Raw genomic sequence first — 17,598 nt, 5'->3', positions numbered from 1 at the left:
TGCGTATATACGTGTAGACAAACTACGTGTACTTGCTATCTAATAGTGTGACCAAGTCAGTGTGTAGTGGGTTGAGTCTGAGAGTGGAGACAAACTCGTGGTACTTGTGAGGGTGGTGTTTGACCACACCCAGCAGGGCAGTGTACAGTCTAGTGGCTTTGTCAGCTTTGATCTCGTTCAGCTCGTTAGTCTCTCGCAACACACGCTCAGTGATGAGTCCGACTGACAGGAAACTAACAGCTAGGGCTTTGGGCTCATGAGACAGTGACTGGACTATCTTCTCACTGCAGCTCACCAGCACACTGTAGCCAGCGTTACCTGCAGGAGAGAGGAAATGGTTAGAGCATGATACGCCCACACACTGGAGACCTAAGTACATGTAATGTGAACAAATAGACTCAGTACATGTACAATACACTGTATATGGCTGGTAGTACACAATAGGAGGAAGTGGAAAGGCATGTTGTAAAAGGAGGAATGCGGAATGGAATGGAATATAGAACGACAGATATGAAGAGCAATTAAGCATTAGCTATTTTACGGTTGATACAGTAATACTATACAATACAAGTTATGGCAGCACACCGTGAGTGAGATGAAAAATATCAGGAGAGATGTCGCTGGTAGCTTTTGTCTGTAAAGAGAAATCAAATAATTTTTAGCTACTTGCGTTTATAACGTAGAGGATAGAACATGTACTGCAACAATTTATACAAAATAAAGCTTTCAATTGTAATATAGTTGCCAACCTTAATGGTTGTTGCAATGTCCCCACGAGCAATGGCGGGAGACTCTAGTGCTCTAACAAGGGCAGACCAGGAGGGGGGAGGAGAGGAGCGCTTCACCCAGTGTGTCAGCATGGCCTCAAAGCATGGCTCAACCCAGCGATAGTCCTTCTCAAGACTCTGTATCGGTACACACAGTGAAACACAGTATTAAATACTTAGTAAGAGCTCAACATTACATTGCTATAGTAACCTGTTAAATAGGTTGGTACTTCATACAAGACCACACCAAATATGCAGAATCAGCATTGCTATAGATACCTCATTCTAAAAATGTATTATTTAAATGCTCACTATTCAACCATTAAATAACCGCAGCAGTCAATTAAATAGTGCACACACATAATTAGGACTACACTGGGAGAATACACTCAAGGTGGTGGAGGGACACATTCTTAAGGTCTCACATTCCTAGTTGCATAGTCAATGTCCAGTTCTATAGCCAGGGTGTACCAGTCAGAGCGTATCTCTTTGATCACTTCCTTCACATCTGCAAACAGCTGATCAGTTTCAGAGCTGGAGGTGTGCTCTGTAACAATTGAAATTAAATTATACATGTACAGTACATTCGTAAAAGTGTCCTAATTATAATCTGCATACAAGCTCTAACATTATTCTCACCAACACTCTCTTTGAGGCAGTGGTACACGGTGAAGAAATGCTTCTGGTTCTTGGAGATCTCACAACTGATAAAGCCCTTGAAGTGACTATTTGACGGGGCCTTGACTTCCAATTCATTTTCAGTCCCACTAATTCTGGGTCTTCTCTTGCTCCACTCGAAAGAGAGGCTCTTGTCCCTCAACTCTCGCTTAGAGGCAAAGGGCAGGGCAAGGAGGAACACATCATCCCCGAGGCTGACTTCCTGTAATTTATTAAAGATATGATACAGAAATGATATAGGTCATTGTATGAAGAATTAAAATGCTATAGTACTTACTTCTGCGAACCAGCATTCTTGGTGAGGACTCAGAGAGACTTTGCTGGTGCATTTAAAGCAGGGATCAGCTCCAGGTGTGAGGAGACAAAGCTTGGAACCATCTTTATGTTTGCCACAGTAGCAGTCGAAGGCAATGATTGGAGTGAGTAGTGGACTGATGTCCTTCATCACCAAGAGGAGGGTTGAGAGGACGTAGGAACAAAGCTCGTGCATCGTATGGTCCCTGTCCTGTCGAATAATCCGTATCTCATAGCAATCGACGTTAGCGATAAGGGTAACAAAATGCTTGGCAGATTCGTCAATGTGAAAGGAGACGAGGTTTCTCTTTACTGAGGTATCAGTGGCAAGTTTCCAAGTCATGCCCAGAATTCCAGTACTCCCCCTTGAGACCAATTCACTGATCATGGCACAAAATACTCCAATGGGAACGTATTGGGGTTTGAATGTGATCTTGATTGGAGAGGGTGTATCAATGCCAGTGGGGGGTGGTTTCGTTAGTTCCTCGCGAGATGCACACTTGAGAATAGCGGGGATGAAATATGTCGTTTCAACTTCTTCTGTGGTATGGTCTTCCTCCACTGTTGTGATTTTGGCCAAAAGGTGGGAATGCTCGAGCAGTATGAGCAGCTTCTCAACAGGAATCAACTGGTCTTTCTTCACACCCTGGTTTACATCGGAATGGCATCGAGTGATTGTTTTCAGTGAGAATTGCCCCTTGAGTATCCAATTCCTTCTCTCAGCATCATTAAACTGAATACGGCTGTCTTCAGAATGGAGCTCCAGCAGCGGATTGACAACGAGAACACTGAGACTGTTGAATACCACTTGGGGGTTGCAAATGACAAAGTTCCCAAACCAACCATCTTTGTCCTTGATCTCTGGATGATAGATCAAAGTTCCAACGTACCGATCCAGGTACCAAACGGTGAATCGAACCTCCTTCTCTCTCATCTTTAATCCCTCGGTACCGATACGAATGCAGTCTTCCATAGACACGATGTCAAATTCTTTTCTCAGTACAACTCCAAACAAAAGCTGTTGTGGGCGAATTCGAAGCTTGGCATCTCTGAAATAGCTACTGATAAAGCCATGAAGATGCTCACGAAGAGGTTCCATATCAGAATCAGTGCCTTCGTAGTTGTCCACTGCTATGAACTTCTTGTCTTTTGGGTTATAAAGTAATTTCTCAAACTTGCTGGTAATCTTGGTCACAGCTTCGTTTTTCTCTGTCAACTTTTGCTCTAAACGGTCTTGGACATCTTTCTTGAAAGTGTCTGAGTTGAGGTGTTGGCTGACTGTTTGCTCAATGGCAGCCCTATCTTCTGCACTGACGTTAGCTTGCTCATCACTCTTCTGTTGAGTCAAAATGTTCCGAATTGCTTTCTTTTGTTTGTGGCCTTGACTGGCAGTGGTACTATCGCTCTTGCTGGTTGAATAACAACATTTCTCGTACAGAAGATCGACTTTGATTTGCATTGCCAGTTCATCCTTGAAAGTACCTATGAGGGTAGCAACAGGCTTAGCATAGCCTAGATTGCCCAGTTTAATACACTGCTCTCTGTCAATATCCGAGTCAATCTTGGTATGGTGGCTGATAGCTGAGAGGATTTGAGAGAGTGATTCTCTGCTTGTGTACGTTGAATCGTACGGTGTGATCTTGTCCTTTCCTCGTTCGTAGGAGACTTGACACATGTCATCGAGATCTTTGTCCAGTCGAAAGAATACCAGGAAAATCCCTGGGCCTTTGCTTAAAAATGGAAACATCTCCACGAATCCAGGCTGCCCACCTATATCGACCAGATTGAGTAGGATTTTGTTCAGCAGCTCTTTAGTGTACTCTCCTGAACCCACAATACGCCGGAGTCTCGAGACAACCTTTCCAACATCTACAGTGGTCACTTTCACGACCTTTTCCGGTGGTTCTGGTGTTGGCTGATCAGTTGGTGATACCGTTTCTGGTGTTGTCCCAGGTGTTGGTGATAACGTTTCTTTGGGTGCAGTAGCAGCTTCATTGATCTTTTCCGGTGGTTCTGGTGTTGGCTGATCAGTTGCTGATACTGGTGCTTCATCGATCTTGAGTTGAGTTTGCTTCTTGGGGTCAGTGGTTTCTTGTGTGGGCTGTTCCTTAGGTGGACTAGTATTGCTGTCTTCAAAAGGTTCACAGGACATAAGGTAAGAGAAGATAAACTGTGTTTCTTCCTCTAGACTTGAAGATGCTTTGAATTCAAGCTTTGTTCCAGATTTGTCCACAAAGGCCAATACTTGTTCACACTCGGCTAGTAATGTACTGCAACGTTTCCTTTGATCTTCGGGCAGCAAAGACAGGTTAGTAATGGATCCAACAAGCCGCTGTCGAGTGGTCGTTTTGCCAATACCCGAAGGACCAATGAAGTGTGTCTTGAGATAGTGTAGCTCGATGGTGTTGTTTTTGTCGGTCATCAGCTCGTCCAGTTTCTTCAAGTAGGTTTGGTTTTGAATATAGACTGTAAAGGATTAAACAATCGGTCATAATTATACATAATTATTGATTAAATACGCCAAAGAATATAGTGGTAAACTTGTGGCACATTTTGTACCATTTGCAATTGTGATTGCATGTACGGTTGATAAAATACACACTAGATCAACGGTACTAACTTCAATTCCGTTTAATCAATGTAGCTGAATTCGGTAGTTTCAATTTCATAATTTTCTGAACAAGACCTCTCAAAAATTGTCCAAAGTTCATAATAAATATTTAACAATACGTATAATCCTTTGGAGCTAGGGCTCTGCTGATTGAGATTATTCAGTAGATACTGCACGTCATGATATTTCAATATTACGTTTAATGTAACTGTATTGGTATAAATATGTAATGGTGTTGCTGTTCCGTTGTTATGCCAGCTTGCCGTTTTTAAAAAACGCAACGGGAGGACCTTATAATTATGATGGCTACTGTATAGAGAGCATGACTGCAAACAGGTACACTAGGTGAGGGGTGGAGGATATGCTCAAGTGATACTGGGAGACTGCCACCATCACAATAGGAGAGAGGAATACATGCACTTTATATACTTTTCACTTCAATTATCATTTCAGTTGTATAGTTACATGATGATATCAAGTAATGAATGAAATAGTTCACAGCCAATAAAGTGAACATGGGCTATATAATACTTACGATAATGATTCATAAAAATTAATATTAAGTTTCTCAAGAATGCACACTTAAGCGGATGTCACGTGCCCATTTATCTCTGTCATGCTAGAGGTTGGGGTCACGTGACTGCGGTTAGGTTTTGGGGGAGTACTGAGAGAGGGGCCCCTGCGATTAGCATTAAGCACGTAAGTGTTGGGGGCCCTCATTCAGCCCCAAGGAATAGAAATAGGTAGTGTACTCCCCAAAACTAGGAAAATACCTGGGTACGACACCGAAAAGGGGGGTTACAATGGCGGGTCCTGTTAGGGAACACATGTATATGTAGGCTGCATACTGAGCATTGAGTAATAATCCCTGTTGAGGGGTAGCCATGTCGAGGCGCGGGTCCTGTTAAGGGAACCCGGGCATTGAAACCTTCCCCCCCCCCAATTTTTTATCCTAGATGAAACCCTGGCATGATAATTATTAAAACGCAAAACAAAGTATATAATTATATACATAATTATGAAGTCCATGTAGCAATCTAATAATCAACATAATTATACCGATATAATTTGTATAATGTACATGCACTAACTAGTCTCACTTGCTTTACAATGCACAGTTAAATACAACGGTTGCGTTCAAATTATAGAGTTTTTCTGTTGCGCAAAAATGGCAACACTAAATTAATGCAAACAGTATAATTATGGGGAACTTTATTCTGACAGCTACTGTATAATTATAACTAGAGCACTAAAGTGCAAACCCTCGGCTGGTGACATGATACTAAAGAAACCAGAGGAATGGTATAATTATAATGCAGTGCATGTAGCATGCCTATGACTAGCACAGCAACTCAAGAGCAATAAAACTAAACTAAACAACGGCCGGTACAACTACATGAGACATGCACTGTGGACTGGGATCACAGCAAAGAAGCCTAGAGTCTTAGACTAAGAGAAGTATAACTATGGCTCCTGCCAGGCTAGCTGGAGTATAGTATATCAGCTGAAAATACGTAATCAAGCCTTGACTAAGTATTTGCAGCTGAAGTGATCCCTACCTTGACTCAAGGCCACGTGCAACTGCAACAAGCCTACATGGAAGAAGTCGATCAAAGGAACTCTATATACTCTACACCAAACTGCAGTCTGAATGCAGTGGGCTCCCTATAGCCAAATGCAACTCAACTTCCTTTATCCAGGGAAGAATCTGCCCTCAGTGGCTCATTAGCAAAGGGGACAGACAAATGCTCCAGCGCTCGAACTTCAAAATTCACCTATATACTAGTGGGCCTAGAGTGGGATGCCTCAAGGTTCAGGGGAGGTGAAAGATCACCTACTTGCAAGCTATGCCACTCCGCTGCTGAGGACGTAACCCACTTCTTACTGGTCTGCCCAGGTCTCCAGAGCACCAGGGAAATGCTGCTATCAATGGCCCTCCCCCATACTGTCTGCCTATACACCTCCTCTCCAAACCTGCTAATAAGCTACTTCTTGATGACCTCCCAACCCAAAAATTTGCAGTGAATTACATACACGGGCTCAGAAAAGCCCGTGCAGACCTGATTATCAATAAAATTAATGACATAACCACACTCTCCTATCAGTGGAGGCAAGAAATACAAAGAAGAAACAAGTTTAGCTTTTGCTCGTTTTATTTGCAAAGAATACTGGAGTCTTACATATATAATAATATTATGGCTCCTGCTAATGTTCTGGGGCAATAGGATCAGGATAAGTAAAGAAGACAATCACAATTATAATTTTACTTCAGTGACCCTTTTCCATTGTTCTTGGTACGGGATCACTTCAGCTGTAAACATGTACCTCGATTAAAGGACGCGTGTAGCTAGCTAGCCAGCCATCCCATGCAGCCAACAGTGGAAGTTCAGTTTTTGCTTGCTTTCATTCAACAACGAAGCTTTAACGCCTTACTGAAGGCCACTAACTAATAACTTGCTGTGCGAAAGCTATATCCACGCTGTTTGATGCAGTACCATGAAGCCTATAAAACATCATAATTATAATTATGACGATACATATCTTTATAATAATTATTAGTAAGATGATATTGACATGAATATTCATGAACACTATACATGATTGTGTAGTACACAGGAAAAATATCTAAATTTCCTATATTTTCAGGATAGTACAAAATTTCCTGTAAACTTTCCTTATGAATCTTACACATGTCCTGAACTTCTTCAGGAATAGTAAAGGAAACTGTATACAGGAAACATTGCACTATCCTTTGTAAGTAGGTTGCAGGACACTTGCAGGACACCTGCAATTTTTCAGGAAATGTGCAGATTTTAAGGGCTGCACTGTAGGATCAGTATGACAACATCGTTGCCATGGTTACTGGCATGTTGTGTGCGTTACCTGTGACCATTTGTTTTAACCCTTTAACCGCCACCGCAATAGTGACTTTTTTGCGAAATTCTAATTCTGCGATACTTAGGAAGTAGCTCGAACTACGCACATCCCTGTATAGAGGAAGAGCTGTAGAATCACCTGCAATTTAGTCTAGAATTTTCCAAGCCACGTTGCTATGTTAAAATTTCATTAGCATCTTACCGCACGAAGTTTATAGCTATGGCTAGATTGTTTACTTGTGCCGATGTGCTTGAACAGCTTGAGGACAGCAATGGCGATGTCTCCTCTGGTGATGACAGTGCCTATGAAGGAGAGGGGATAGTAGGATACCTCCCAAAGGCTACCAGCTTTATGCCAGACGCTGATGAAGAACTGTCTGGGACTGAGGACATGCATGACATGGACCTAGACGCTAGTGTTATGGACCAGGACGGTGAAAGACCAGGAGAGGGCTCACTGTGTGACTCTGGCAAGTAGTATAGTATAGCTAGAATATCAGTAGTGTAAGTATAGTATAGCTAAAATAGAATTAGCAGTAATGAACAGTCTTTATGTGAGCTTGTAAATTTCATAGATCGTTCACCGATATAGTAATACATGTACGTATTGTACTTCAAATTGATATATCTTAGCACGTGAAAATCAAGCTTAGTCAAGCCTTTATACCATAATGATAGGCTGATCCATAAAAAAAATTTTTGGATTTTATCTCACCGCTGGCCGAGCATTTAAAATGAGAAAAACGGGTGAGCGTAATAACCGTGGTTGTTATGGCAACACATGTTGCACCATTTTCTTCCTTGTTGTATGGGCATTCTATTGGTATATGGTTTATATGGTTGCTAGGCATTTTATTGCTCTGGAAACCCGATAGAGAATTTACAGACATTTCACTTCACTGTTAATTAAGAATCCGACGGTTAAAGGGTTAAACAACTCTTTTGAGAATGCAGCCTCCAATACACAATTTCATGACCCCATCTTAGTATCAAAAGAAAGCTCTTACTATAGAACTATGTTAGTATTTTCCTGCTTTCGTGTATTTTGTACAGTATGCATAATTATGAATGCTCCTTTTTTCAGCATTTTTATCAATTAAGTTACTGTAATCTGAGCTGTGAATGACCTCATACCAAATACTTCTATCAAAAAAAGCTTTCTTTGGTAGTAATATAGCTTCTTTAAGCTTTAAATGTTAGTTAAGGTCTAGCCTCGATTCCAGGCCGCTGAGAAAGGCGGCCTGGTTATATACACTGTTTACGCATGCGCCAGAATTACCAAGAATCTTGGTAATCGTAAATTGTAGTATATTTATCAGTATTCTTATTCCGCATTTAGAACATTAATTAAAACATTGATATCCGTTTCATTTATTATTATAATGATGTCATTGAAAAAAAAAATCTAGTCCAAGTTGTGTAATGGCTGCTACCTTCTCTTCTGCTCTCACGTACACGTTATCCTGTGTTGGAAAACCAGGTCTATAGTCTTGAAAGACAAGCAGCTGGAGGCGTTGAAGTGTCTGTACGCTGGTGTTTATGTGGGTACCGTACCGACCGGCTATGGCAAGTCCCAGAGCAAGTCCATCTGCTTTCCAGACACTCCCTTTCTTGATTGATGTGAAGTGTGACAGGACCAGTGCACCTCTCTCTGAAAGAAGTGTTGTGATGAAAGAAGTGTTGTGATGGTGATTTCTCCTCTTGTTTCTCTGAGTGAAGCCATCTTCAAAGTGTTGGTGTGTCTGTTCGACGTTCAGTGCCATTCTCTTTGGAAGGAAGTATTGTTGTGACATTTGACGAAAATTGGTCACAGAGTAAGTACGTGGTATCTGATCCGAGAACTGTGTGGCCTGAATGTGTTTACAATCCGAGGGACTTGTGTGTATCCAATCCGAGGGACTTGTTGCTTGAGTGTGTATTAATGGATATAGTGCTTTCAATGGTAAATCTATTGTGTAAATCAATAAGTAAAGTAGTCCTCACATTATGTTACGTCACAGCCACTGTACTTATCCACATTTATTTTTTACCCACAGGTTTAACGTTTAACTAATTTCTTATGAGATTAACTTGTCGCCTGAGTGTGTATCCGATCCGAGCCTCAAGTTAACCCTTTAACCGTCGGATTCTTAATTAACAGTGAAGTGAAATGTCTGTAAATTCTCTATCGAGTTTCCAGAGCAATAAAATGCCTAGCAACCATATAAACCATATACCAATAGAATGCCCATACAACAAGGAAGAAAATGGTGCAACATGTGTTGCCATAACAACCACGGTTATTACGCTCACCCGTTTTTCTCATTTTAAATGCTCGGCCAGCGGTGAGATAAAATCCAAAAATTTTTTTTATGGATCAGCCTATCATATGGTATAAAGGCTTGACTAAGCTTGATTTTCACATCATATGAATGTAACAGTGCTAAGATATATCAATTTGAAGTACAATACGTACATGTATTATATCGGTGAATGATCTATGAAATTTACAAGCTCACATAAAGACTGTTCATTACTGCTAATTCTATTTTAGCTATACTATACTTACACTACTGATATTCTAGCTATACTATACTATACTTGCCAGAGTCACACAGTGAGCCCTCTCCTGGTCTTTCACCGTCCTGGTCCATAGCACTAGCGTCTAGGTCCATGTCATGCATGTCCTCAGTCCCAGACAGTTCATCAGCGTCTGGCATAAAGCTGGTAGCCTTTGGGAGGTATCCTACTATCCCCTCTCCTTCATAGGCACTGTCATCACCAGAGGAGACATCGCCATTGCTGTCCTCAAGCTGTTCAAGCACATCGGCACAAGTAAACAACCTAGCCATAGCTATAAACTTCGTGCGGTAAGATGCTAATGAATTTTAACATAGCAACGTGGCTTGGAAATTTCTAGACTAAATTGCAGGTGATTCTACAGCTCTTCCTCTATACAGGGATGTGCGTAGTTCGAGCTACTTCCTAAGTATCGCAGAATTAGAATTTCGCAAAAAAAGTCACTATTGCGGGCCACGATCGTGGCCCGTGGCGGTTAAAGGGTTAATGAATAAATCTACAGAGCTGATGATTAACTTAGCTGTCTCTGTCTACAGTATATACAGGGAAGTAGCCTCTCCTTTTTCTTTTTTCTGTTCTTTATCACAATAAGATAAAATACTGTTTTAACGTTCAATGAGATAAAATACGGTAACTAATAAATTAATTGTCCATCCACGCGCCAACAGTAAATACTATTCAAGGGGCTTGAGTTGAGGTAGCCTTGATCCCAGGCCGCACTTTCCACTAGGGAAGTGGGCCTGGTATCGACTGCTTGCGCATGCGCTAATATCCCCCCGGTATCTGGGGGCTTTGGATAACATCGTTTATGCTCAGTAAAACTATGACATCACAACGAAAGGAAGTCGATTGAAGGGAAAGTTCGATTGAGGTTTCTAGCCCATCGGATAGCATTCTCTGATAGCTACCCTTAGCCTGCTATGTTAACAAAAGACTCACAGCCTGCAACAGTGTGGATGACGATCGTCTGAAAGGAGTGACGGCTGATAAGAGCCTATATGGACAGGCCACGCCCATTTAACACTAACTTTGGTGAAAGTCTACTATACTACTGCTACTGATTCTATCAGAAGAAATAGCAGTACAACAAACCTACACAGCTCTGTCTCTAGCTAGCTAGCTATATAGCTCTGTGTATGATTTTTAGGATATTTTCTCTGATGTATCCAGTATTATAGGAATATTTACGGGAAAAAAATCCAAAAATTTGGCGCATGCGCAAGCAGTCGATAGCAGGCCTTCTTTCAAAGGCCGGTGAAGGAGGCTAGAGTCGAGGCTAGTTAAAGCTAACGCACACAACAAGATAGTAACCATGGTAATAGTGTTATCAGTATTTATGTCCACAATACATTTTGGGTGAAAAAAGGTGCTACAAGAAATCTTGAGTTGTTTACAGTACACTTTTTATCTCAATTTTAATGCTGTTTTGCTTACATGCAATCTGACTAGAAAAGCGCTTAGTATAAAAACCCTGCACTTGAGCATGCGCTTAAAATAAAGATATGCTTATAGTCGGTTTCTACGGTATTTTGCTATAACTGGCATCAGACGCGTTAATCTATAGTACCAGCTCATGTACAAATGAATGCATAGCTATGCCTAGTCTCATGGATCAGCCGGACCTGAAGGACCGTCTGAGCACTCTCGATGTAGTTGTGTGCACACGCTGGAATTCCAGTGGCTCAATCATTATTCTATTCAGGTGATATTATAGGAGGCAATATAAAGAACTGCACGTTGCTCAACGCATTTGGATAATCACTAACGTATGCAGTACGCATGGTAAACACTTCATGCATAGACGCTGCTACGAAGCATAAGCAAGCCAAGCAGGGGTCCTTGGGCACAGAGTTAGCACCAGGCAAAAGACACACATGTAATAGATTAAAGCACATTCTTCAGAGAGAGAGAGAGATGCCTGCGCTTGACGCTTTGTACAATAACAAATACGCGGGGGCGTAAGGTCAGGAATTGATTACATTCCATTGGTCTGGCACATTCCATTGTGAAATGACCTCAAGACAAGAGCTCAGACCCCTTCTTAGGAGGGGGCTGATCCATGAGACCAGAGATTGAAGAGAGAGGGATATGAAACTTGATGACGTGTACATACAATCCGTGTTGCCCAAAATGGGCGTGGCACATTGTCTTTACTGCAAGTTCTATGTAAAATCATGTAAAATACTTTGTGGGACTGTATCTCTGGACTTGCTGCTACATATAGAACAAAGTTGATATTAAACGCAAGAGTGGACCTTTGGGAAGTGCAACAGCTCCTCAGCTAAAAGCCGATTGTTCGATCACTTCAACTTTTTTGACCTCTTGTACTTGTCCTGGAGCAAAATGTTGCAAAATTGTACACTAAAAATCGATTATACTTTCAACATCAGAGTGATCTAGCCTTTAAGACAGGCACCAGTACATAGAATACATAGCTAACATTAAAACTCATCATTGAACCATCTTATGAAAACCAACTTGCTTTCTGCTACAGTCCCACAAAGGCTAGTATAGCCAATAAACCAGGGAATCTGGCGTTCTGGATTTTATTGCCACCAAATATATTTAAAACAATCTGTGGCTAGTTAATTATAATAATTCTTCAAGTGAGTCATCCAGCTTCCCATGGGCCTGTTTTGTTTTATTTACAAATTAAACCGCCATTTTTATAGCAAGGCGGAGTGCCTAAACTTTTTTCTCTGTTTTACATTGAGCACATAAGCTCACGTGATCTAGTTTCGTATTCCCTTCTCTTCAATCTCTGATGAGACTAAGCTATGCCAATGTAGATCAATTTGGAGGTAAAATAAATAACCAAACGTAGCCACACCCAATTTTCCACATTCCTGAGCGTGAAATACGTGCAAAAAATGTGGAAATTCCAAAAGGGAATTTTCTGCATTAAGTACATAGAATATTGCTTACTTTTTGTAACATCTTCACATCTGTTAAGCTCTTGAATAATTTCATCATGTCCTCGATGCTCCTCACTGGTATTAAACAAGCAATCGTAAAGTAGGTCAAAACCATTTTCACCTCCATTTCTTTTCGTTAGATTGAAAAGATTAGTTATCTTAGTTACATTGTCAAGATACGGCGATTGTACAGAATCGATGTCAGCCATATGTACCAGACGATATTTGAGCAAGTATGGAAGGAGTGTGGATATGCTAACAAACTGTGTAAGGCTAGGGAGACACTCTTTAAAGACATCTTCAGTCATGGAACGTTCAGTTATAGAAGTATCTGAGGATAAAAGAAATGGTGGTTATAGCCTGCTAAAATGGAATAGTGATTTCAATCGCAAAAGGCCTCTATACTGTACGTTTACAGCCTCTAAAGAAATTATACCTGATTGTTTCATATACAAGAAGATTTGTTGAACCTCCTCCCAGCTTGGGTTGTGATGAGTGTGGAACCATTTTCTGATCACCTCCATTAGTGCTGTATCTGTGTCTTGGCGGTACTGTACTGTTATGGTTTCCAGCACATCACTCTCCAAGTTGAAGAGCTTTCCTAGTTTGTACCACGAATTGGACCATGGGATGAGTTCAGCAAACACGTTGTGAACGGTAACTGTGTCAGTACCTATAATTAACAAACATAATTGTCGTATTTTTTATATATTTATATTGAAGTAACTTACCATTACGATTGATAAACCAGATTTCTTGAACAGAAAGAAGTGCAAGTACTTCATTTGTAGCAGAACATCTCCAGTGACCCTCTGTGCTAGGAACAATCATGTGTGTGTGGTCAACCTGACCACATGTACAATGAAACCCCACAACAGGAATAGCTTGGCCAGAAATGTGAAACGCTTCCGCGGCTTTGTTTAAACCATTAACAATTGCTATTCTGATAGATGGTAAAATCTCATGATCATGATCTTGCATTGAAGTGATACAAACAGTCATTTCAGTATCTTCCTGTCTATACAAAGTAGTGAGAACATTCAGTCCAGGTAAAATGAACTGCACACAATTTTTGAAAACTCGAAATTGAGGAGCCTTAATTTTCCATGGCCATGGGTGACTATTGCACGGTGAGCACAAGTAGCACATTATGTACTCAAAAATGCCACGGGATAATGAATACTGGATCACAAGTGGAGCAACTTTGGTGTCTTTTGCACTGAAAATAGAGCTGAGAGTTTCAACACTGACTTTCTCCCTCAGTAAGCATGGCATCAAGAATAACGAATTTTTCAGCTCAGTTAATATATGTAAATCTTTGAAGAGGGACATCGCTTCTTTACAGGTGAACAATCCTCCAGCATAAAATTGTTTACAAGCTTCAAATGCAGTAAGGGGAATAATAGCTCCTTGATTATGTTGCATGGCATAATGATTTATCTGGGCAATCAATTCGATCAATACAATCGAATCTTTAAATATCACATTTGGAAGGACATTGCCATAATATAGAATCAAGCCACTCATGTGCAAGTTAAGTAAGGCAAGTTCAAGATCAGTGTTAGATAGTTTGAATTCAGTGGCAATAATTAACACTTCTTGTTTGCTAATAAATTCCCGATTGTATTGTCGCATTACTATCTTGATAGCGTGACCAAGCATGTGCCAGGATAGAGAGGCTTGCTTCAGTTCAATCAAAGCCAACGATGATACTAGATGCTGCTCAATGTGTTCTATTTCACTCCTTGATTTTCCGACTTCAAATATTGCTTGTTTTCCATCCTCATCTGTAATGAACTTTGCCCGTCCATTATCCCTAAAAAGAATCTCACTCATTCTCTCATTAGTTTCAATCGACTCAACTTCTGCGTGCTTTCCAACTACCAGCAATTTTGTTGCTAGCACGCCAATGTCTTTTATCAGTTGCTTGCTAGTGACTTGTATTTTATCTCCAGAAACTGAACTGTCCTGTTCTTTTTCAAGATATTGGCTCATACTAATACAGGTAATGCCTATGGCAATCCCTTGAAGGAAAATCGGTAGTACATCTAACAACCAAACATCGGAGCAGCATACGCAATTAATAATAGTCAAATTATCGAAATCTGTTGTAAGCGATCGATCGCGATTGACCATTAGTTGCAAAATTTTCTTAGAATTCAAAGAGACACATTTTAATATACTGTTTTTAGATATTGGCTCATAGAGCTGATTAGAAGTGAGATGCTGTGGTGAATTTCCGACAGATATCGATCTTGGCACTTCTTTACCAATAGATTGAATAGATTTTTCTTGCTTACTTGGATTATTTTCAGGATTTTCACTTAATAATTCTTCTGGTCTTTGTTGTATAGAATGTTCATCTGACTCATCCTTTTCAGCTCGAGCAATTGATGCTTTTGGTTCTTCTTGCATAACACTTTTATCTGACTCGTCCTTTTCAGCTCGAGCAATTGGTCCTTCTTGCATAACACTTTTATCTGACTCATCATTTTCAGCAACTCCTTTTGGTCCAGGAGTTTCTATTGCAGCATTATGAGCAAACCCCGTATCCACATTGCTTGATGCTTCATCTGACTCGTTAATTTTAGGAGTCTGTACTGCAGCATTACAAGCAAACACCATATCCAAATCGTCATCTTGTAGAGTTTTAAGACGTTCACCACTGACAGTGTAGCAACTAAATTCAAAGTTAGCTGGAATGGAATCCAATGAATGCGTTGACTCAAAAGGCGTGAAATTTTTATCCATGATCAATCGCTTGCAAGCAAAGACATTTGATTCTGGCAGTCCAGTGAAAAGGATTGTTGTGAATCGCAGACCAAATTTGCTTCCTTCCATTGCATCTTCAAATCTAGCCTCAGCATCTGCAATATAGGAATTAGCATGGGCAGTGTAGTAACACCAAAGTAATTATACTTACCTTTTAGAGTAGCTATCTTTGGATGATGTTCATCGGTCAACCATATTTTGTGGGCAGCAGTGAGCTCCATTTGTTTGCCAGTATGTTCACCACATGGTGCATGGTTATCAGTTGCAAATGGCAAATATTTGAGAAAGTGGGTGCTAGATGAATGTTCGGAGCAAGAACACACAAATGTTAAGCGTATCGATTTCGTATTGATAACTCTTTGCAGCTGCACATTCAGAGTGGATACAATTTGAAGACATAAGTCAGGCTGGGGAAGATTGTCATCAGTAAGTCCATCAAAGTGAGCTCGAACACAATTAATAAACTCAGTGAACACAAGCCGAAACTGGTTATTAATTTCAAACGATACCATGTTCTTACAATTTATAAAATCGGGTGACAGTTTCCATATAATTCTGCCTTTTTTGATTCCAGAAAGTACAGTCATTAGTCTTGGGAAAAAACCTGGTGGTATAAACTTAGAAATTGGAACCAAAAACAGTGGTGCCACTTGTAAATCGGCTGGTAATACAGAACAGGCTGAAATTCTCGTACCAAATACATGCTGATGATTACGTAGTGCAGAACAGGCTGAAATTCTCGTATGAAATACATGCTGATGATTAGGACAAATGGGAAGCACTTGGAGCATAGACGGAATAAAGTAGCTTTCCAGTGAAGGCATATGCATTGCTAAACGGTGCTCTTCAAAGAAGCTAAGAATCCATGATAGCGGGATACCAGTCTTACTATCCTCTAGAAGCTTTTTACCAACTTGGACATTCAGAATACCCTGTGTTTGAAGACTCTTCCATTGCTTAGGATGATCCTTATACACTCGGGGATCAAGAATAGTTCCAAGAATGGAAAGTAGGTTCTTAGGCTCAACAAAAACATATTCTTGGAGCCTTTTCTTGTCGTGATACCATATGAAGATACCAAGTTCATGAAAATAGCAGAGAGCTGCTCTAAGGTCTGTTTTACACTTTTTAGCTATTTCACTAGCTTTTTCAAATGTCACAATTCCTGTGCAAGGCTGTTGTAAACGTGATTCTCGTTCTAGATCAATCTTGAAAGCAACCCATTTGTTAGGTATCTTTGCTTTGGCACTCTTTGTGCAGGAAACTATTTGCTCTCGCAAAGCTTTCATTCCAGGATCATCATACTTCGCTCCTGATCGTCTGTTGTCTATCTCAAACATAAAAGAGTTGGGTGTAGAAGTTGAAGGCAAGATTACCTTTTCATGAAAGTTCGTTCCTTGAGAGTTCAGATGGAGTTTTAACTGAAGGAGCTTTTGATCCAAGTCTTGCTTGTCATCTATGTCAATCTGATCTTTGAAAGTACCGATAAAGGCTATTTTAGGAAAAACCGTTCCACTAGCTAATTCGAATACTCTCTTCTTTAATATATCTGGAAGGTTGCTGAGATGCACATCCAGTGAATTAGAGTCTAAGAAGGAAAGACATCGATACAAGTAATCAGTATATGTGTAAGGAGACTCTCTCTCTATTTCAAGTGGGCAGGTAGGTCTAATGGAAGCGTTGGAATTATCCAACAAATCACAAAGTCGAACAACAATACCATAAATAGATCTAAATTTGGCGAAGCAAGGAAGAAGATCTTGAAACATTGGTTGCCCTCCTGTGTCCCAGAGAGTGAGATAAATATTATTTGGGTCGCTCTTATAAACACTGTCGTGCTTCTTAAATACCACGGCGCTTTTCTTGGAGTCTATTGTACTTTCAAATGTTTCTTGATATAGCAGCTCCTGCTCCATTATGATTGTGCTTTTCTCCTTATCATTAAAGGGAATGTTCTGAAGATGCTTTCTGATGGACGTCTTTCCAACTCCCGTGTGCCCAATGAGAAGCATGTGCAAATGTGGTACCTCCAAATATTCAGAATTTGCTAGTTCAAGAGTAGCTTTCATTTTCAGTCTGGTTTTCTCCAACTCTAAATCGTATGAATAATATTAGATAATTGCTGT

General features: G+C 40.5%; 1 protein-coding gene across 1 annotated transcript in view; it reads right to left on the bottom strand.

Moving 5' to 3' along the window:
* Positions 1 to 6: 6 nt before the first annotated feature.
* LOC135335555 (uncharacterized) overlaps positions 7 to 17,598 on the bottom strand; it is a 30,587-nt gene continuing 12,995 nt past the window's right edge. The window contains exons 7-16 of the mRNA XM_064531090.1: positions 15,624 to 17,564; positions 13,432 to 15,567; positions 13,137 to 13,373; positions 12,711 to 13,031; positions 1,723 to 4,205; positions 1,407 to 1,647; positions 1,193 to 1,314; positions 750 to 905; positions 586 to 634; positions 7 to 318 (exon numbers count right to left, since the gene is read on the bottom strand). Coding sequence (XP_064387160.1) covers positions 23 to 318; positions 586 to 634; positions 750 to 905; positions 1,193 to 1,314; positions 1,407 to 1,647; positions 1,723 to 4,205; positions 12,711 to 13,031; positions 13,137 to 13,373; positions 13,432 to 15,567; positions 15,624 to 17,564 — 7,982 coding nt within the window. The 3' untranslated portion in view covers positions 7 to 22. The remainder of the gene's footprint in view (positions 319 to 585; positions 635 to 749; positions 906 to 1,192; positions 1,315 to 1,406; positions 1,648 to 1,722; positions 4,206 to 12,710; positions 13,032 to 13,136; positions 13,374 to 13,431; positions 15,568 to 15,623; positions 17,565 to 17,598) is intronic.

Source organism: Halichondria panicea, chromosome 4, assembly GCF_963675165.1.
Source record: "Halichondria panicea chromosome 4, odHalPani1.1, whole genome shotgun sequence".
Classification (NCBI taxonomy): Eukaryota; Metazoa; Porifera; class Demospongiae; order Suberitida; family Halichondriidae; genus Halichondria; species Halichondria panicea.
Note: the sequence above shows the minus strand (reverse complement) of the source record. Positions and strands in the feature narration are given on the sequence as shown.